Source organism: Oncorhynchus mykiss, chromosome 3 (assembly GCF_013265735.2).
Source record: "Oncorhynchus mykiss isolate Arlee chromosome 3, USDA_OmykA_1.1, whole genome shotgun sequence".
Taxonomy (NCBI): Eukaryota; Metazoa; Chordata; class Actinopteri; order Salmoniformes; family Salmonidae; genus Oncorhynchus; species Oncorhynchus mykiss.
In genome coordinates this window covers 16,455,792-16,476,767 of record NC_048567.1, presented here as the reverse complement: position 1 = coordinate 16,476,767, position 20,976 = coordinate 16,455,792, and the positions used below count along the sequence as shown (strand labels likewise).

Genomic DNA, 20,976 nt, shown 5'->3' with positions numbered 1-20,976 from the left:
TCGGTAAAGAGGATGGTGAATAGCGTTTTCACAGTTATGTGAAATGTACATAAAATTAACATTTTCCATCTTGAATAGCAGTAGGGAAGTATTTGTAATTGTATGCCTTAGTAGGCTACAGCTTTACCAACCTTCACCCATGACAAAGAGACAGGGACACTGCATTTCATACTGTACCTCTCTGTACTAGAGTACTGGACACCATCAAAGATTTACAGAGTCTAATATTGATTTGTACATCAAACCCTCAGATAGATCTTTAAGGGTTGTTGGAGCTGGACTGTGTTGTTTGTGTTGTAATGATTAACATCCAAACATGGACCAGGTGTTAAAGGTCATGACCCCGCTGAGAAATGCATAGCCAAGAGTCGACCTTAGTGACCCTATCATACATCACCCTCTCCTCCTCCTATACTTCAGACCACACCTTCTCCTTCCCTTGAAAACCCTGACTTTGATGAAGGTTGTGGGTAAATAAGTATTGAACATCTAAATTAAAAAGGCCTAATATTAAAAGCTGTCCTCCAAATGAGGGGTAGTGACAGGCAAAATAGTTATTTATTTCATCGTTTAATTTTTTTTCAATGATGAATGTTGGAGTCAGTAGATTTGTCTAGGTAGGTAGACTTTGAATTTCAAACCAATTATCTACAGTTTAATTTCTCAACAATGCTCTACCCCGCTGCTCTCAGAGAGTGTGGTGGATCTCTAGTTTCTATGGAGATGACCTGGATGCCTCTGGTGCAGGGGGTGGGGTCTGACTCACCTGGTGGGTAGTTGATCCTGTCTGCAGGGATCGAAAGGAGAGAATTCATGATGGAAGACCTTCGCTGGGGGAGAACAGAGATCATCCCAAATCCCTCTGGGCCCAGCAGCTCAAATAGCTGGAGGAGAGAGAGAGATACAGAGAGAGAGAGATAGAGAGATACAGAGAGAGAGAGAGAGAGAGAGAGAGAGAGAGAGAGAGAGAGAGATGCAGAGAGAGAGAGAGAGATACAGAGAGAGAGAGACAGAGACAGAGATACAGAGAGAGAGAGAGACAGAGATACAGAGACACAGAGACAGAGAGAGAGAGATACAGAGACAGAGAGAGAGAGAGAGATAGAGAGATACAGAGAGAGAGAGATAGAGAGATACAGAGAGAGAGATAGAGAGATACAGAGAGAGAGATAGAGAGATACAGAGAGAGAGAGAGAGAGATAGAGAGATACAGAGAGAGAGATACAGAAAGGGAGAGAGATACACAGAGAGAGAGAGATACAGAGAAAAAATACAGAGAGAGAGATAGAGAGATACAGAGAGAGAGATACAGAGAGGGAGAGAGATACACAGAGAGAGAGATAGAGAAAAAAATACAGAGAGAGAGGGAGATACAGAGAGAGGTACAGAGAGAGAGAGATACAGAAACAGAGAGAGAGAGAGAGAGAGAGAGAGAGATACAGAGAGAGAGATACAGAGATACAGAGATACAGTGAGAGAGAGAGATACAAAGAGAGAGAGATACAAAGAGAGAGAGAGAGATACAGAGAGATAGATACAGAGAGAGAGATACACACTTACTGGCCTGAGGCTAAACCACGACCAACAACATTGGACACTTTATGGAACAAAAACCTTCACTATATCATCCTGGAATATCCAAGGCTTGAGGTCATCTGCCTTTGGCCTAAAGAGCAGGAACCCGGACTTCACCAAAGAAATCGGTAAGACAGACATTGTCATCCTGCAGAAAACCTGGTATAGAGGAGACGGACCCGCTGGTTGCCCTCTAGGTTACAGAGAGCTGGTAGTCCCATCCACCAAACTACCAGGTGTGAAACAGGGAAGGGACTCAGGGGGTATGCTAATTTGGTATAGAGCAGACCTAACTCACTCAATTAAATTAATCAAAACAGGAACATTTTACATTTGGCTAGAAATTCAAAAGGAAATTATCTTAACAGAGAAAAATGTCCTCCTGTGTGCTACCTATATCCCCCCACTAGAATCCCCATACTTTAATGAAGACAGCTTCCAGGCCCAGGGACATGTACTAGTCTGTGGCAACCTAAATGTCAGAACCGGACAAGAATCTGACACCCTCAGGACACAGGGGGACAAACACCTGCCTGCAAGTGACAGCATTCCCTCCCACATATGCCCCCCTAGACATAACTTTGACAACATAACAAACAAAAATGGGTCACAACTCCTGCAGCTCTGTCGCACGCTGTGTATGTACATAGTCAATGGTAGGCTTCGAGGGGACTCCTATGTTAGGTACACCTATAGCTCATCTCTTGGCAGTAGTACTGTAGACTACTTTATCACTGACCTCAACAGAGTCTCTCAGAGCGTTCACAGTCAGCCCACTGACACCCCTATCAGACCACAGCAAATCACAGTCTACTTGAACAGAGCAATACTCAATCACGAGGCATCAAAGTCGAAGGAAATGAGTAACATTAAGAAATGCTATAGATGGAAGGAATGCAGTTTGGAAACCTACCAAAAAACAAGTAGGCAACAACAAATTCGATCCCTTCTAGACAATTTCCTGGGTAAAACGTTCCACTGGAATAGTAAAGGTGTAAACTTGGCAGTAGAAAATCTTAACAATATATTTGACCTCTCAGCTTCCCTATCAAATCTAAAAATCTCAAATAGAAAACCGAAGAAAATGAACAACAATGACAAATGGTTTGATGACGAATGCAAAAATCTAAGAAAGAAATTGAGAAACCTGTCCAACCAAAAACATAGAGACCCGGAAAACCTGAGTCTACGCCTTCACTATGGTGAATCACTAAAACAATACAGAAATACACTATGGAAAAAGAAGGAACAGCACGTCAGAAATCAGCTCAATGTAATTGAAGAATCCATAGACTAACCACTTCTGGGAAAATTGGAAAAAACTAAACAAACAACAACACGAAGAATTATCTATCCAAAATGGAGATGTATGGGTAAACCACTTCTCCAATCTTTTTGGCTCTATAACAAAGAATAACGAACAAAAACATATACATGTTCAAATACAAATCTTAGAATCAACTATTAAAGACTACCAGAACCCACTGGATTCTCAAATTACCTTGGAACGAGTTACAAGACAAAATAAAAACCCTCCAACCCAAAAAGGCCTGTGGTGTTGATGGTATCCTTAATGAAATGATCAAATATACAGACAACAAATTCCAATTGGCTATACTAAAACTCTTTAACATCATCCTTAGCTCTGGCATATTCCCCAATATTTGGAACCAAGGACTGATCACCCCAATCCACAAAAGTGGAGACAAATTTGACCCCAATAACTACCGTGGAATATGCGTCAACAGTAACCTTGGGAAAATCCTCTGCATTATCATTAACAGCAGACTCGTACATTTCCTCAATGAAAACAATGTACTGAGCAAATGTCAAATTGGCTTTTTACCAAATTACCGTACAACAGACCGTGTATTCACCCTGCACACCCTAATTGACAACCAAACAAACCAAAACAAAGGCAAAGTCTTCTCATGCTTTGTTGATTTCAAAAAAGCCTTCGACTCAATTTGGCATGAGGGTCTGCTATACAAATTGATGGAAAGTGGTGTTGGGGGTAAAACATACGACATTATAAAATCCATGTACACAAACAACAAGTGTGTGGTTAAAATTGGCAAAAAACACACACATTTCGTCACACAGGGTCATGGGGTGAGACAGGGATGCAGCTTAAGCCCCACCCTCTTCAGCATATACATCAACGAATTGGCCCGGGCACTAGAAAAGTCTGCAGCACCCGGCCTCACCCTACTAGAATCCGAAGTCAAATGTCTACTGTTTGCTGATGATCTGGTGCTTCTGTCACCAACCAAGGAGGGCCTACAGCAGCACCTAGATCTTCTGCACAGATTCTGTCAGACCTGGGCCCTGACAGTAAATCTCAGTAAGACCAAAATAATGGTGTTCCAAAAAGGTCCAGTCGCCAGAACCACAAATACAAATTCCATCTAGACACTGTTGCCCTAGAGCACACATAAAACTATAGATACCTTGGCCTAAACATCAGTGCCACAGGTAACTTCCACAAAGCTGTGAACGATCTGAGAGACAAGGCAAGAAGGGCATTCTATGCCATCAAAAGGAACATAAATTTCAACATACCAATTAGGATCTGGCTAAAAATACTTGAATCAGTCATAGAGCCCATTGCCCTTTACGGTTGTGAGGTCTGGGGTCCGCTCACCAACCAAGATTTCACAAAATGGGACAAACACCAAATTGAGACTCTGCATGCAGAATTCTGCAAAAATATCCTCTGTGTACAACGTAGAACACCAAATAATGCATGCAGAGCAGAATTAGGCCGATACCCACTAATTATCAAAATCCAGAAAAGAGACGTTGAATTCTACAACCACCTAGAAGGAAGAACATTCCCAAACCTTCCATAACAAAGCCATCACCTACAGAGAGATGAACCTGGAGAAGAGTCCCCTAAGCAAGCTGGTCCTGGGGCTCTGTTCACAAACACACCCCACAGATCCCCAGGACAGCAGCACAATTAGACCCAACCAAATCATGAGAAAACAAAAAGATAATTACTTGACACATTGGAAAGAATTAACAAAAAAACAGAGCAAACTAGAATGCTATTTGGCCCTAAACAGAGAGTACACAGTGGCAGAATACCTCTCCACTGTGACTGACCCAAACTTAAGGAAAGCTTTGACCATGTACAAACTTAGTGAGCATAGCCTTGCTATTGAGAAAGGCCGCTGTAGACAGACCTGGCTCTCAAGAGAAGACAGGCTATGTGCACACTGCCCACAAAAGGAGGGGGAAACTGAGCGGCACTTCCTAACCTCCTGTCCAACGTCTCTGACCATAGAGATACATATTTCCCTCAGATTACACAGATCCACAAAGAATTCGAAAACAAATCCAATTTTGATAAACTCCCATATGTACTGGGTGAAATTCCACAGTGTGCCATCACAGCAGCAAGATTTGTGACCTGTTGCCACAAGAAAAGGGCAACCAGTGAAGAACAAACACCATTGTAAATACAACCCATATTAATGCTTAATTATTTTCCCTTGTGTACTTTAACTATTTGTACATTGTTACAACACTGTATATATACAGTGGGGCAAAAAAGGATTTAGTCAGCCACCAATTGTGCAACTTCTCCCACTTAAAAAGAAGAGAGAGGCCTGTAATTTTCATCATAGGTACACTTCAACTATGACAGACAAAATGAGGAAAATAAATCCAGATAATCACATTGTAGGATTTTTAATTAATGTATTTGCAAATAAGTATTTGGTCAATAAAAAAAGTTTCTCAATACTTTGTTATATACCCTTTGTTGGCAATGACAGAGGTCACACGTTTTCTGTAAGTCTTCACAAGGTTTTCACACACTGTTGCTGGGATTTTGTCCCATTCCTCCGTGCAGATCTCCTCTAGAGCAGTGATGTTTTGGGGCTGTTGCTGGGCAACACGGACTTTCAACTCCCTCCAAAGATTTTCTATGGGGTTGAGATCTGGAGACTGGCTAGGCCACTCCAGGACCTTGAAATGCTTCTTACGAAGCCACTCCTTCGTTCCCCGGGCGGTGTGTTTGGGATCATTGTCATGCTGAAAGACCCAGCCACCTTTCATCTTCAGTGCCCTTGCTGATGGAAGGAGGTTTTCACTCAAAATCTCACGATACATGGCCCCATTCATTCTTTCCTTTACACAGATCAGTCGTCCTGGTCCCTTTGCAGAAAAACATCCCCAAAGCATGATGTTTCCACCCCCATGCTTCACAGTAGGTATGGTGTTCTTTGGATGCAACTCAGCATTCTTTGTCCTCCAAACACGACAAGTTGAGTTTTTACCAAAAAGTTATATTTTGGTTTCATCAGACCATATGACATTCTTCCAATCTTCTTCTGGATCATCCAAATGCTCTCTAGCCAACTTCAGACGGGCCTGGACATGTACTGGCTTAAGCAGGGGGACACGTCTGGCACTGCAGGATTTGAGTCCCTGGCGGCGTAGTGCGTTACGGATCGTAGACTTTGTTACTTTGGTCCCAGCTCTCTGCAGGTCACTCACTAGGTCCCCCGTGTGGTTCTGGGATTTTTGCTCACCGTTCTTGTGATCATTTTGACCCCACGGAGTGAGATCTTGCGTGGAGCCCCAGATCGAGGGAGATTATCAGTGGTCTTATATGTCTTCCATTTCCTAATAATTGCTCCCACAGTTGATTTCTTCAAACCAAGCTGCTTACCTATTGCAGATTCAGTCTTCCCAGCCTGGTGCAGGTCTACAATTTTGTTTCTGGTTTCCTTTGACAGCTCTTTGGTCTTGGCCATAGTGGAGTTTGGAGTGTGACTGTTTGAGGTTGTGGACAGGTGTATTTTATACTGATAACAAGTTCAAACAGGTCCAATTAATACAGGTAACGAGTGGAGGACAGAGGAGCCTCTTAAAGAAGAAGTTACAGGTCTGTGAGAGCCAGAAATCTTGCTTGTTTGTAGGTGACCAAATACTTATTTTCCACCATAATTTGCAAATAAATTAATTAACAATCCTACAATGTGATTTTCTGGATTTTTTTTCTCATTTTGTCTGTCATAGTTGAAGTGTACCTATGATGAAAATGATGGGCCTCATCTTTTTAAGTTGGAGAACTTGCACAATTGGTGGCTAACTAAATACTTTTTCCCCCACTGTATGTATGTATGTATGTATGTATGTATGTATGTATGTATGTATATATATATATATATATATATATATATATATATATATATATATATAAAATATGACATTAATGTCTTTACTGTTTTGAAACTTCTGTACAGTGCCTTGCGAAAGTATTCGGCCCCCTTGAACTTTGCGACCTTTTGCCACATTTCAGGCTTCAAACATAAAGATATAAAACTGTATTTTTTTGTGAAGAATCAACAACAAGTGGGACACAATCATGAAGTGGAACGACATTTATTGGATATTTCAAACTTTTTTAACAAATCAAAAACTGAAAAATTGGGCGTGCAAAATTATTCAGCCCCTTTACTTTCAGTGCAGCAAACTCTCTCCAGAAGTTCAGTGAGGATCTCTGAATGATCCAATGTTGACCTAAATGACTAATGATGATAAATACAATCTACCTGTGTGTAATCAAGTCTCCGTATGAATGCACCTGCACTGTGATAGTCTCAGAGGTCCGTCAAAAGCGCAGAGAGCATCATGAAGAACAAGGAACACACCAGGCAGGTCCGAGAAACTGTTGTGAAGAAGTTTAAAGCCAGATTTGGATACAAAAAGATTTCCCAAGCTTTAAACATCCCAAGGAGCACTGTGCAAGCGATAATATTGAAATGGAAGGAGTATCAGACCACTGCAAATCTACCAAGACCTGGCCGTCCCTCTAAACTTTCAGCTCATACAAAGAGAAGACTGATCAGAGATGCAGCCAAGAGGCCCATGATCACTCTGGATGAACTGCAGAGATCTACAGCTGAGGTGGGAGACTCTGTCCATAGGACAACAATCAGTCGTATATTGCACAAATCTGGCCTTTTTGGAAGAGTGGCAAGAAGAAAGCCATTTCTTAAAGATATCCATAAAAAGTGTAATTTAAAGTTTGCCACAAGCCACCTGGGAGACACACCAAACATGTGGAAGAAGGTGCTCTGGTCAGATGAAACCAAAATTGAACTTTTTGGCAACAATGCAAAACGTTATGTTTGGCGAAAAAGCAACACAGCTCATCACCTTGAACACACCATTCCCACTGTCAAACATGGTGGTGGCAGCATCATGGTTTGGGCCTGCTTTTCTTCAGCAGGAACAGGGAAGATGGTTAAAATTGATGGGAAGATGGATGGAGCCAAATACAGGACCATTCTGGAAGAAAACCTGATGGAGTCTGCAAAAGACCTGAGACTGGGACGGAGATTTGTCTTCCAACAAGACAATGATCCAAAACATAAAGCAAAATCTACAATGGAATGGTTCAAAAATAAACATATCCAGGTGTTAGAATGGCCAAGTCAAAGTCCAGACCTGAATCCAATCGAGAATCTGTGGAAAGAACTGAAAACTGCTGTTCACAAATGCTCTCCATCCAACCTTACTGAGCTCGAGCTGTTTTGCAAGGAGGAATGGGAAAAAATTTCAGTCTCTCGATGTGCAAAACTGATAGAGACATACCCCAAGCGACTTACAGCTGTAATCGCAGCAAAAGGTGGAGCTACAAAGTATTAACTTAAGGGGGCTGAATAATTTTGCACGCCCAATTTTTCAGTTTTTGATTTGTTAAAAAAGTTTGAAATATCCAATAAATGTCGTTCCACTTCATGATTGTGTCCCACTTGTTGTTGATTCTTCACAAAAAAATACAGTTTTATATCTTTATGTTTGAAGCCTGAAATGTGGCAAAAGGTCGCAAAGTTCAAGGGGGCCGAATACTTTCGCAAGGCACTGTATGTGTAACGTTTACTGTAAATTTGTATTATTTATTTCACTTTATATATTATCTACCTCACTTGCTTTGGCAATGTTAACACGTTTCCCATGCCAATAAAGCCCTTGAATTGAATTGAATTGAAAGAGATACAGAGAGAGAGATACACAGAGAGAGATACCGAGAGAGATACAGAGAGAGAGAGAGAGAGAGAGAGAGATACAGAGGGAGAGAGATACAGAGATATATAGAGAGAGAGATACAGAGAGAAAGCGAGAGAGAGAGAGCAAGAGCGAAGCAGAGAGAAAAAGAGAGGGCAAGAAGGAGAGGAGCAGAGAGAGAGTAATAGAGGGGGAGACATCAGCTGGTGTGCTTAAGCCAAAAAACACTAAAGCAGTAAACAAACACATCCTATGGTTCAACCTCCATCCTCCCCTCCAAACACACGCATTCAGTGCCAAGACTGAGCACCTGGTAATTACCATGCCCAAAGTAAGTCTGGGCCTGAGACAGAATAATGCTGTGCCGCTTAGCCCCCCAAACACAGCCACCTGGCACTTAGCTGGCTGGGGACAGCAAAACAACAGTAAACCTGACTGGGAGGGAAACGATCACTGAGCAAGGAGCTGGCTAGCACAGGAGAGAAACATACAGTATTAACCATAGGGGGTGGAAATGCTGTGTGTAATAGAAACAATGAGTATGTTTACATGCACAGTGTACACAACATTAGGGGCAAAAAAGTATTTATTTATTTTTTAAATGTAACCTTTATTAAACCAGGAAAGTCAGTTAAGAACAAATTCTTATTTACAATGACGGCCTACCCCAGTCAAACCCAGACAACGCTGGGCCAATTGTGCGCCGCCCTATGAGACTCCCAATCACGGCCGGATGTGATACTGCCTGGATTCAAACCAGGGACTGTAGTGACGCCTCTTGCACTGAGATGCAGTGCCTTAGACAGCTGCACAAGTCGGGAACACCTGCTCTTTCCATTATATAGACTGACCAGTTGAAAGCTATGATCCCTTATTGATGTCACATGTCAAATCCAATTCAAATCAGTGTACATCAAGGGGAGGAGACAGGTTCAAGATTTTTAAGTCTTGAGACATGGATTGTGTATGTGTGCCATTCAGAGAGTGAATGGGCAAGACAAAAGATTGAAGTGCCTTTGAACGGCGTTTGATAGTAGGTGCCGGGCGCACCAGTTAGAGTATGTCAAGAACTGTAACGCTGCTGGGTTTTTCACGCTCAACAGTTTCCTGTGTGTGTATCAAGAATGTTCCACCACCCAAAGGACATCCAGCCAACTTGACACAACTGTGGGAAGCATTGGAGTCAACGTGGGCCAGCATCCCTGTGGAACGCCTTCGACACCTTGGAAGTAAATGGAAGTAAGCACACGCTGAATAAAACACCTAGTTTCCTGAGCAATCTGGAATTATTAGGGCAACAGCTTAATCCGGGTTCCATCGGTGTAATTGATCTGCACATGTGCCAGCACCGGTAGCACAAGCCTCCCTCTTATGCACGAGTGACGTGAGTTTGGGAAAAACTGAAAATAAGCATCTTAAAAATACATTTCACATACAAACTATATACGTCCAAACTCAATCAGGCTTCACAAAAATAACATGGCCGTTGTGGTAGAATGTTTATTTTGATTACCGATTTTCTGCATTTATTTAAGTCCCATCAGGAAGCCTGACTTCAGATGTGTCCATGTAAACATGATTGTTAAGGAAATCGTTTATGTGCATGTAACTGCACTCAATGAGACAACATCAAAACCAACATAGTACCTGACATTAGAAGATATGAGCATTTTTGAATATATATATAAAATAAAATATCCCTTTCTTTTTTTTTGTTTAAATAAAAACAAAACTGATCATTCAATTCATGCTTTTCAGTCTGCAGATGGATAAATGGATGGATAGTTTGATGGAAAGAGAAACTTTGCTCTTTTGCTTTTCCACATCCTCTCTGGAGACTTGGCTAGCCACCGCGGTAGAGGAGCCAAACACCAGATGCACTTTGATGATGTCAGGTGACAGGTCAGCCAGGTCCTTTGTGAAGGGTAGTCTGTTTCTCTGAGTGCTGGGTCTTGGTTTTATTCCTTTCCCTCTCAGTGACTGGAGGGTCGTTCCATGTCGTTTCAGAAAGCAATGACACCCACAATCTCTGATTGTTCTGAAATCATTTCTGTCATTTGAAACAGATAAGATTTGGCATGGGGGGGGGGGGGCTTTTGACAATTTCTTTGGAATCCTCATGTCTTAGGTTATGTACTATATTTACTGAATTTGGGTGCAATCAATTAGCTTAATTTCTCAGAGATAATGTTGCAGGGGGCCTCCCGAGTGGCGCAGCGGTCTAAGGCGTCACTACAGACCCAAGTTTGTTCCCAGGCTATGTCACAGCCGGCCGCGACCGAGAGACGGCGCACTATTGGCCCAGTGTTGTCCGGGTTAGGAGAGGGTTTGGCTGGCCGGGATGTCCTTGTCCCATCGCGCTCTAGCGACTCCTTGTGGCGGGCTGGTCGCATGCACACTGACTGCGGTCGCCAGCTGTACGGCGTCTCCGCCGACACATTGGTGCGACTGTCTACCGGGTTAAGCGAGCAGTGTGTCAAGAAGCAGTGTGGCTTGGCAGGGTCGTGTTTCGGAGGAGGCATGACTCTCGACCTTCGCCTTTCCCGAGTCCGTACGGGAGTTTCAGCGATGGGACAAGACTAACTACCAATTGGATATCATAAAATGATCTGTAACCTTCTGTTTCTTACAACAGAATTGATTTCAGAACAATCTGAGGTGGTGGGTGTCGAAAACCTTGTGCTTTTTGGAGGTGAAATGACCCTGGGACTGTGTTGATATTGTTGGTCTGTTTTTCCCCTGCTGCCCTGAGAAAATATATTTTTTATGGGCACTCATGAATTCTGTCCTTGAAGTTCATTGGATCCTCTCAGCCTGGAAGGGAAGGTGAGGAGGACAGAGAAGTCCGCTGGGAGTGAGAGAGTTTTCCCCTCAGAAGGAAGGAGCTCACAGACCTAACCACCCTGAAGCCATTTTTTTTATCTTTAAGCCTGGATGAGGCTGAGACATTAGGTGAACTGTGAACCATAGATTGTTCTGGAAAACGCATAGGCTACAACAAGCTTTCAGGAAGACAGGCAACTATCAGTGTCCACATAGAGCACTGGTTATAATACAAAATGTTGAATGAGACTGCCATACAAGCAGCACACCTGCATACAGTAGGTCTTACAACGGTCAAAACTATGAATATAATAACTCAATAGTCTATATCCTGGTGCTTTAATGGAGCTTCAGCTCTCTTCACAAAAAAACAAAAACATACCTTTATTGCAGCAAATGTCATCATTCCAGGGGTACAAATGAGAGGTAATAAAATAATAAGCGGGGGTTTATCCTCTGTCACATGTAATGGTACAGAGTCTTTAAACTTTGCTGTTGAATTTGGAGTCACACACAGAGAGGAGGGCACACACACAAAGGGCACTCCACATCGAAAGATGTCAGTAGGAGAGTTGGCTTCCAAATGTCAGCTACGTGAAGAACATTAGAAGAGAATGTAGACTCAGGTATTAGTAAAACCTACACTCTGCTGTGGAGAGAAGGAAAGAGAAGGGAGGGAGAGGGACTCAAGAGGACAGAAAGAGGCACTGTCTAATTCATAAGTGAAAGTTATGGATGAAATCTCATTGCCAGAGGTCTCAGCATGTGGCCGACAGAGCATGTGGCCTAAGGGGCACTCTAACCCTGACCTTTAACTGCTAACAGACAAGCACGCAGACACACACCTCTTCTAGACTGGATTTTGGATAACAGAGAGCCACTAATAAATTATATTAATTAAATGTGTGTGGCGACCTTGTGTTTTTGTGGGCTGCAGGGGAGCGAGGGGGAGAGAGAACGACTCTAAATTAAGCACCTGTATAAGAGAGATGGGAGCTCTGCCCAGAGCCTCATCAATCCATCCTTCCTCTCCTCTGTCACAACCTGGCATCTATCCTTCTGTGTAAGTGTGTTATTTTCTTGTGGAAGAAGTGAACATGTCTCAATAACACCATGGCTCAGCACAGACTAAGTGCTGCCTTAATTGCCTGTTGTTGCCCAGTACTTCTGGCTAGTCTTGATTCATTGGTAACGGCGCAAATCCTTTCCACATACACTAAACCCAAGGTCTTTCCACCCTCTAAAAACCTGAGAGAATCTCAGACATTAAACATTGAACCTGAACACTGTTTCACTTATTGTGTGTGGCATACTGCACAATACCGCAGCCTTTATCCTGGTGTGCATGTCAGGCATACTGCAGCCTTTATCCTGGTGCGTATGTCAGGCATACCGCAGCCTTTATCCTGGTGCGTATGTCAGGCATACCGCAGCCTTTATCCTGGTGTGTATGTCAGGCATACCGCAGCCTTTATCCTGGTGTGTATGTCAGGCATACCGCAGCCTTTATCCTGGTGTGTATGTCAGGCATACCGCAGCCTTTATCCTGGTGTGTATGTCGGGCATACCGCAGCCTTTATCCTGGTGTGTATGTCAGGCATACCGCAGCCTTTATCCTGGTGTGTATGTCAGGCATACCGCAGCCTTTATCCTGGTGTGTATGTCAGGCATACCGCAGCCTTTATCCTGGTGTGTATGTCAGGCATACCGCAGCCTTTATCCTGGTGTGTATGTCAGGCATACCGCAGCCTTTATCCTGGTGTGTATGTCAGACAAGCATTTCGCTACACTCGCATTAACATCTGCTAACCATGTGTATGTGACAAATAAATTTGAGGCATACCGCAGCCTTTATCCTGGTGTGCAGTAAAGTCTTCCTCCTCTCTTACAAGGTTAAGGTCAGAGCTCCAGATCTCTCCAAACTCCAGATATGTACCACGTCAACCTCACACTAAAGGCCAAGGTTGACCTGCCGTGGAGACGAGGTCCAAAGTGGATGTGGTCTGAACCGGGGTTTAAACCCCCAAAGGCCAGCTGGCTAAGGTCAAGGAATAACTGAGGTTTGGGACGGCACAATAGTGTGAAAAGGGTAAAGGTGGTGTGAGAGGGTGCTGCTCACCTCGTTCTGCAGCTCGTCGTCACTCTTGGTGGAGGCCAGCATCTCAAACAGGGAGGTGCACAGTTCCTCAGGGCTGGAGGAGATCATGTTGCCTCCGTTCAGGAACTTCTCAACCTCCCCCTCAGGTTTGGTCCCATCCCCAGAGCTCTGAGCCCCTCCCGGGCTTAGCCTGCCTCCATCCGCCTCTCCCCCATTACCCCAGAGGCCTTGATGGTTGTTGAGGAAGCTTTGGAAGTCCAGGCCTCCACCAGGGGTCTCGTCCTCAGGGCCCCCCGCCCAGGGCAGGGCCTCCTGGGGGTCCAGGGTGTAACAGTCATAGGAGAAGGTGATGTTGCGTCCGAAGGCCGAGCCACGCTGAGGGGAGCGACAGGAGCTCTGGGAACAAACAAACTCCGCCACCTGTAAAACATAAATAAATACATACATTATTACTTATTTAAATATGTATGTATTTATAATGCTCTAAGAAAAGTATGATAGTAGAATAATAAAATACTAGGAAGAAAATGTACTTTTTAAAAATATTTTATTTTAAGTATGCCTATATATAGTCATAGTATTTTATTAAAATTTGATTTGAGTATTTCAGTTGTAACCGAAGACCAAATTAGACTCCCCCCACCTGGGACTCTCCCAGAGGGGCCACAGCAGCACAGGAGGCGTCGGCTGCCGAGGAAGATCTGCTTGATGGCCCTTGTCTCCTCGTGACCTAAATATGCTGACACTGATGATGATCATTGTGATTATCAGAAAACCCACTACCATTACTATTACCATTAGTGATACCTAGCTGGCTAGTGGCTACAGCAATGTGACATTTCTTGCTGCACTGCTATGTGCTCCAGCTGTATGTTCCAGCTGTATGCTCCAACTGTATGTTCCAGCTGTATGTTCCAACGGTATGCTCCAACTGTATGTTCTAGCTGTATGCTCCAACTGTATGCTCCAACTGTATGTTCCAGCTGTATGCTCCAACTGTATGCTCCAACTGTATGCTCCAACTGTATGTTCCAACTGTATGCTCCAACTGTATGTTCCAACGGTATGCTCCAACTGTATGTTCTAGCTGTATGCTCCAACTGTATGCTCCAACTGTATGTTCCAGCTGTATGCTCCAACTGTATGCTCCAACTGTATGCTCCAACTGTATGTTCCAACTGTATGCTCCAACTGTATGCTCCAACTGTATGCTCCATCTGTATGTTACATCTGTATGCTCCAACTGTATGCTCCAACTGTATGCTCCAACTGTATGCTCCAACTGTATGCTCCAACTGTATGCTCCAAGCAGTAAAACACTACCATTGTCTAGCACTGCTCCTCAGAGAAATGAAAGATGAAAAAGAGCACTTCCTAAAAGACACGTGTAGCTCATTTGGAGCTCTGTTTAATCAAGGGAATCAGGACTAATTGTCCAAAAGAGATGAGAGTGAGAGAGAGGAGAAAAAGAGAGAGAGAGAGCGCGAGAGAGAGAGATAAAGGGTGATACTTAGAGAGGCAGAGAGAAACGAATGAAAAGGATTTAAGCCAATTAAAATGGCCTAAAAGCGTCTCACTCTCCACTGTGTGTGTCAGGGCACGATGGGTGCTTTTCATCGTCATTCTCAGTGGGCTCTGGAGCATTACTTTACTCTCTACGCTCTAGGTAGACAGACAGGCTAAGGGCACATTAAAAGGACCAAAATTGCATGGTCAAGAACCTTTCAAAAATATCCCAAAAACGTGTTTATTATCGCAGAAGGCTCTTTAGCTTTTCAATGATGAGGACACAAAAAGAGTAGTGGCGAACAGAAGGCAAATAAATAGAAAATTGTCTTTTTCACAGGGTTTCAAGAAGGTAGGTAGGACATCATGTTTCTCTTGGTGAGCTCTTAGACAGCATTTCAAAGTAGAAATCCTGCCTGCACAACATGGTTTCAGTGACCTACTGCATGTGTCTATTGTTAGAATGTACTGTAGTATCTACTAAAACACCTCAGCTAAGGAACCTGCATCAAGCTCTACACTATATTACTCATCTTTCAGAGACACTGACCCTGGCCTGATATGCATGAGTCATTGGACAGAGACACACCCCCAGGCAGCCAGCCTCCACTAGCTGTCCTGAGCTCTTGATCCTCCACACACACACATGTAGCTACTGTTAGAACCCCAGGCTTGTTCTCAATTTGTCTTCCCTCAATTCTCCTCGTCACCTTCTCAAAACTAGTTGGAGGAGAAAGTCAGAGGGGAGGAACCTTGGATGTTTTCCTCTAATGTGTATTGAGAAGGAGGTGAGGAGAGGGGACGTGAGGAATCAAGGATGGACAAATTGAGAGAGCCTCAAAGATGCCTTCTTGTGTGTCGGGCCTCAGTTTCTTCCGGTACACTACAGAGGTGCTCCACACGGGGAGAGTCCACTCTCTGCTGCACTCCACTGATATCTATCAGGGATGCAGTGGGATTAGGGGACGGATCCCCCAACAGGCAGTATAGGGTGTGTGATCTCCCAACAGGCAGTATAGGGTGTGTGATCTCCCAACAGGCAGTATGGGGTGTGTGATCCTCCAACAGGCAGTATGGGGTGTGTGATCCTCCAACAGGCAGTATGGAGTGTGTGATCCTCCAACAGGCAGTATGGGGTGTGTGATCCTCCAACAGGCAGTATGGAGTGTGTGATCCTCCAACAGGCAGTATGGGGTGTGTGATCCTCCAACAGGCAGTATGGGGTGTGTGATCCCCCAACAGGCAGTATGGGGTGTGTGATCCCCCAACAGGCAGTATGGGGTGTGTGATCCCCCAACAGGCAGTATGGGGTGTGTGATCCCCCAACAGGCAGTATGGGGTGTGTGATCCCCCAACAGGCAGTATGGGGTGTGTGATCCCCCAACAGGCAGTATCAGAATAGTAATAAGAGCAGTAGGAGAAGGACCTGTGTTGCACCACTGTACAACTTCGGGAGGAATTGTGGGGGATTTGCATCTAATCTAATTATAAGTCACATCAGGAAGCCGTTGTGGGGCGATAGAGAACTGATGCACATTTTGACAGCGAGGAAATATAATACATTTAATTGCGGCCCTCCAGACCTCAGTGAAGACCAAATGCAGCCTCCGGGGCAAAATTAGTTTGACAACCCTGGCTTAGAGTGAATATCATCCAGGACAATGAGTTGATTACCTATCAGTGTTTACCCTATATTAATTCAGTAGCGGCACTCCATTGGATGGGCAACCCCATGATTCAGCCTATTTAAAGCTGCCGTGCAACATAAGCTGGTCTAAAGGTTATAATGCTTTTAAATAGAAAATTACATTTCAGATGGTGTCTACAAAACAACAACTGTCTTTGCCACCACTGATTCGAATAGTCCTCGGGAAAACACTGCCTATTTAGCCTCACAGATAAGATAACATTAGAATGGTGCTGTATGACTGAAAGTGCATCCCTGCCAGTCCAGCGAGTTGATTACCTATCTGCTTGGCAGCCTTTAGGATGCTCTTCAGCTCCTGTGCTGCAGCCTGCTGCTCTGCCTTCTCCAGGTGCTGAGTGAAGAACTGGACTATCTTCTGCCATGTCAGGCCCTCTCTGGAGAACAGCTCCTGCCTCTTCAGACGCTTGGTCTAACATAAGACAGACAGCAAGGGCATAAAGTTACACAGAATTATTATGAAACTATATAGTCTGATATTGGATGCACACAGTGACTTCTCTCTGCATATCCCTCTCTATCACACACAGCAGAGGGTAATTCTAAGTCCTTTTCATAACTCAAAGACATAGTGCAGCAGTATACGCTAAGTTCCTTGCATAGCGAGCAATTTTGAAATAAGCCTTTCCTTTAGCATTGGGTATTAATGCTCATCAGGTCAGGGGGTTCAGTGCAAGGAGGGCCGGCAGCAGTATTAACACCATGCCTTTATTACAATCAGCACTTCCATGTCCTCTAAAACTAAAGAATTTTAACTGGAGCTCTGATAATCTCCCAGCGACCCTCATTAGTCCCTCTTTTCCCTCAAGCAGCAGTTTTCACACTGTGGAGGATTTAGCTCTGGGAAAACAGGGCCAGAGGTGGTGGTCTGAGGACCAGGCCCAATTTCCTCCTAAGTTGAGTATCTCAATACACACCAACAACTTAACAAGCCCCCGATCAGAATGAGAGAGGAGAAATTAGGGGGAGGCAAAGATTAGAATATATTTTGAAACGAGAGAGAGAGAGAGGATTAAAGAAGATAACAGGAAAAGAGAGGTAGCATGGTAAATGGGAGAGAGCTGAAGAAAGTGATATCAAGGAGGGAAGTGAGTGAAAAGCACTACAAGTAGCCTGTGTTCACAACAGCCCAAAGCATCCTCCTCAATTAGCTTAATACTATGATTTTAATACTGTGATAATACTGTGATTTTATTGCAATTCGATGTTCCAAACCCATTTCTCACCCAATGTCTTCTGCAGATGTTCAAGAGAGAGCAATGAGAAAGTGAGTTTTTATCATGGGCATAAGTGATGAAAACAAATTGGCTCCCTATTTAAAAATATTGATAACAAGCTTTTCAGGAAAAATGCTAGAGTTTTGGTGCTGGTACAGCCGACTACCAATAAAATAATATTGTGATATTGTTAAATCGCGATAGTGTCCCATCACAATGGTTAGTCGGATATGGTCTGTAATGTAACTTGCTTTGGGTTAGCCTTACCTTCAGATCATATACTTCTTCAGAGAAGTCTTCCTGCTTGCTGACAGTAGAGAAGGAGCGCAGGCCGCTGGTGAACCGGGGCGGAGACATTGGTTGCCTACCACTCTGTGGTCCATAAGATGCTACCAAACACAGTCTTTTCTCTGATCTGAAAGTAACAAAATATTCACACATACGCTATTAAATCAATAGCGGAGTAAACAAAACAATACATTTTCCCTCACCACCAACAAAGACACTAGATTTGTTTTCAATTGGAAGATAAGGTTACATAGATGCTGTCACATAACTGTGTATTGGGTAACCAATTTAGGTAACTTTGCTAAATGCTTGGTCTGACGTCAGCCTGTCAACTCCACTGACAGCTAGCTAACGTTAGTAAACTCTGGCTAGCATCATCACTTAGTTAGCTTGCTCAGCTGACAATGCATGTCGTGGGTAATAACAATACAGCCTCTTTCCAAAATGAGTCTTTGAAAGAAATGCTGTAATCTCAATGTCAACAACGTGATTTTGTTAAAATGAATAGAATAGTTAACGTGAGCTAACTAGCAAGCTTAGCGCAGTGGGAGGGAGACCAAATGGAGAGACTTGCGTTAGTTAGCTGCTCAATTCAACACGTCTCCCGATACAATGGCCACAAATGCAGGACAGTATGGTACATCATCACAATAATACCAACAAAGGGCGTAAGGATAATTATACCTGTACTCGCAACGACAGAAAGGACTTAATACACACGTTTCTACACTGTCAGAAGCGTTTACGTCAGATGTTCTGTCAAAGGTGGAGTAGTGGGTATTGTAGTACGCGTATAAATACTTGCAGGCCTGTAGACATGGAAAGGACTACAATATCTATATTAATTGATAAAAGAAGCAAGCCAGCAGTAATCGATTTGTGAGAGAGAAATCAGCGAGCTACAGGTATTTATGACAATTATCTTTGCCTATAGTATCATCAAAGATATTCATAACTAACTAATTTGTGAAAATATTTTTGTTCACATGTATAATTTTTGGGGGTGTGAAAAGGGTCCTTGCGTGGAAAAGTCTGGGAACCCCTGGTGTAGGGGAATAATTTAAGAATGTATTACAGCTTTCTGACTATGAGTTTATTAATCAGTGATGATCACTGGTCTGTGGGTCCAACGTTGGCCCATATGCGCGTTCAGGTGCTAGTCGTAAACGCTGACATTTCCAACTTGCTGACTGGTTGTAGGAAACGTTTCCTTGTTCCAACTAGCAGAATTATTTCTGTGGTAAACACAGATTTAAGAGATCCTGTGCGTTTTGTTCTATGAGAAATTGTCATCAGCTAACTTCACTTTTGGGAATGTTGAAGCATTTACAGTATGTAATCAAAACAAGCACATAAAAGCAGATAAAGTCTTCATAATTCATAAAGTTAATGTTAATTGCCTGGTTTAATATCATAGAACAAAACGTTTAAAATCATCCTTAAACCTGTGTTAAAGATATTCTCCTGTACTTGTGTATACTTTTTAGCCAGTAGTTCTGAAAGTAGTGTCCACGAGCCAAAAGTGGTCCCTGAAAATGGTGTATCATGTCACAAATGTGCAAATATGTGCACCACTTCATTGCTCTCTCTTGCTCTCTGTGTGTGCCACTTGCTAGATGTGGCGAAAGGCTGAAGCTTATTGGCTGAAACTCAAATTGCTAAGGGGCTGGCCCACGTGGGGGAAAATGTCGGAAAAATGTCACCACACAGCTTCAAACTAGGGATTTCGTGGCTAATTGAGGTAAAACAGTAATTCTGTTTATAGATTAGGACTGCAAACTGACGAGCTCTATTAAGGCCCAGCAGTAGGTTACTTATACAGTTAAATGGAATAAATTCCAAACTGCTCATAATTCTGCTCATAAATTCACCCCATACTTGGTTTGAACCCTGGTGGGAACTAGGTCCTACTTTGAAGTGAGTTCAAAGGCGATAACAAACAATCTTGTTTCAGTGTTTCACTGTAATTAAACATGTAATTGTTTTTCTTATAAATAGTTGATGTAGGCCTAAATACATGTAATTACAAGGCAACAGTAAACATGTTGCCCCCACATGAATGATGCAGCAAAAATGTCAATAATCCAGTTTTTGCTTTGTCATTATTGGGTATTGTGTGTAGATTGATGAAGGAAAAAACTATTTAATCAATTTTAGAGTAAGAATAACGTAACAAAATGAGTAAAAAGTCAAGGGGTCTGAATACTTTCCGAATGCACTGTAAGCAGAACAAGTGACATCCCGACAACTTTGTAAAAAAAACGCTTTATATCGGAGTTCTCAAGATGGCTATGCATGTTCACGACATGAGGTGAGTACCATAGTATCTCTCTCCATTGAATACAGGTGGTTAATGTCAACAACCCTTATCGAATATTAAAAAATGTATTAAAATAATGAGATTTATCCACCAACGCAAAGAGAGGAATAGGCAGGAGCTTTCTTGTCAGAATATCCATAATCTTTGGTGTAACCAGTGTGAAATGGCTAGCTAGTTAGCAGTGCGCGCTAGTAGTGTTTCAATTGGTGATGTCATTCGCTCTGAGACCTTGAAGAAGTTGTTTTCATTGCTCTGCAAGGGCCATGGCTTTTGTGGAACGATACTGTAGGTAACAATGCTTCATGGGAGGTAGTTGTTGATGTGTTCAGAGAGTTCCTGGTTCAAACCCAGGTTGGGACAAGGAGAGGGACACAAGCATTTCGCTACACTCGCATTAACATCTGCTAACCATGTGTAT

General features: G+C 43.1%; 1 protein-coding gene across 1 annotated transcript; it reads right to left on the bottom strand.

The window, feature by feature from the left end:
- Positions 1-398: 398 nt before the first annotated feature.
- LOC118946091 (activating signal cointegrator 1 complex subunit 3-like) lies at positions 399-19,049 on the bottom strand. Its single transcript, XM_036970561.1, has 5 exons — positions 18,923-19,049; positions 18,218-18,365; positions 16,995-17,145; positions 13,544-13,942; positions 399-884 (listed from the first exon to the last, which is right to left on the bottom strand). The coding sequence occupies exons 2-4, from the start codon at positions 18,305-18,307 to the stop codon at positions 13,857-13,859; spliced, it is 327 nt and encodes a 108-aa protein (XP_036826456.1). The 5' UTR covers positions 18,308-18,365; positions 18,923-19,049; the 3' UTR covers positions 399-884; positions 13,544-13,856.
- Positions 19,050-20,976: the final 1,927 nt, after the last annotated feature.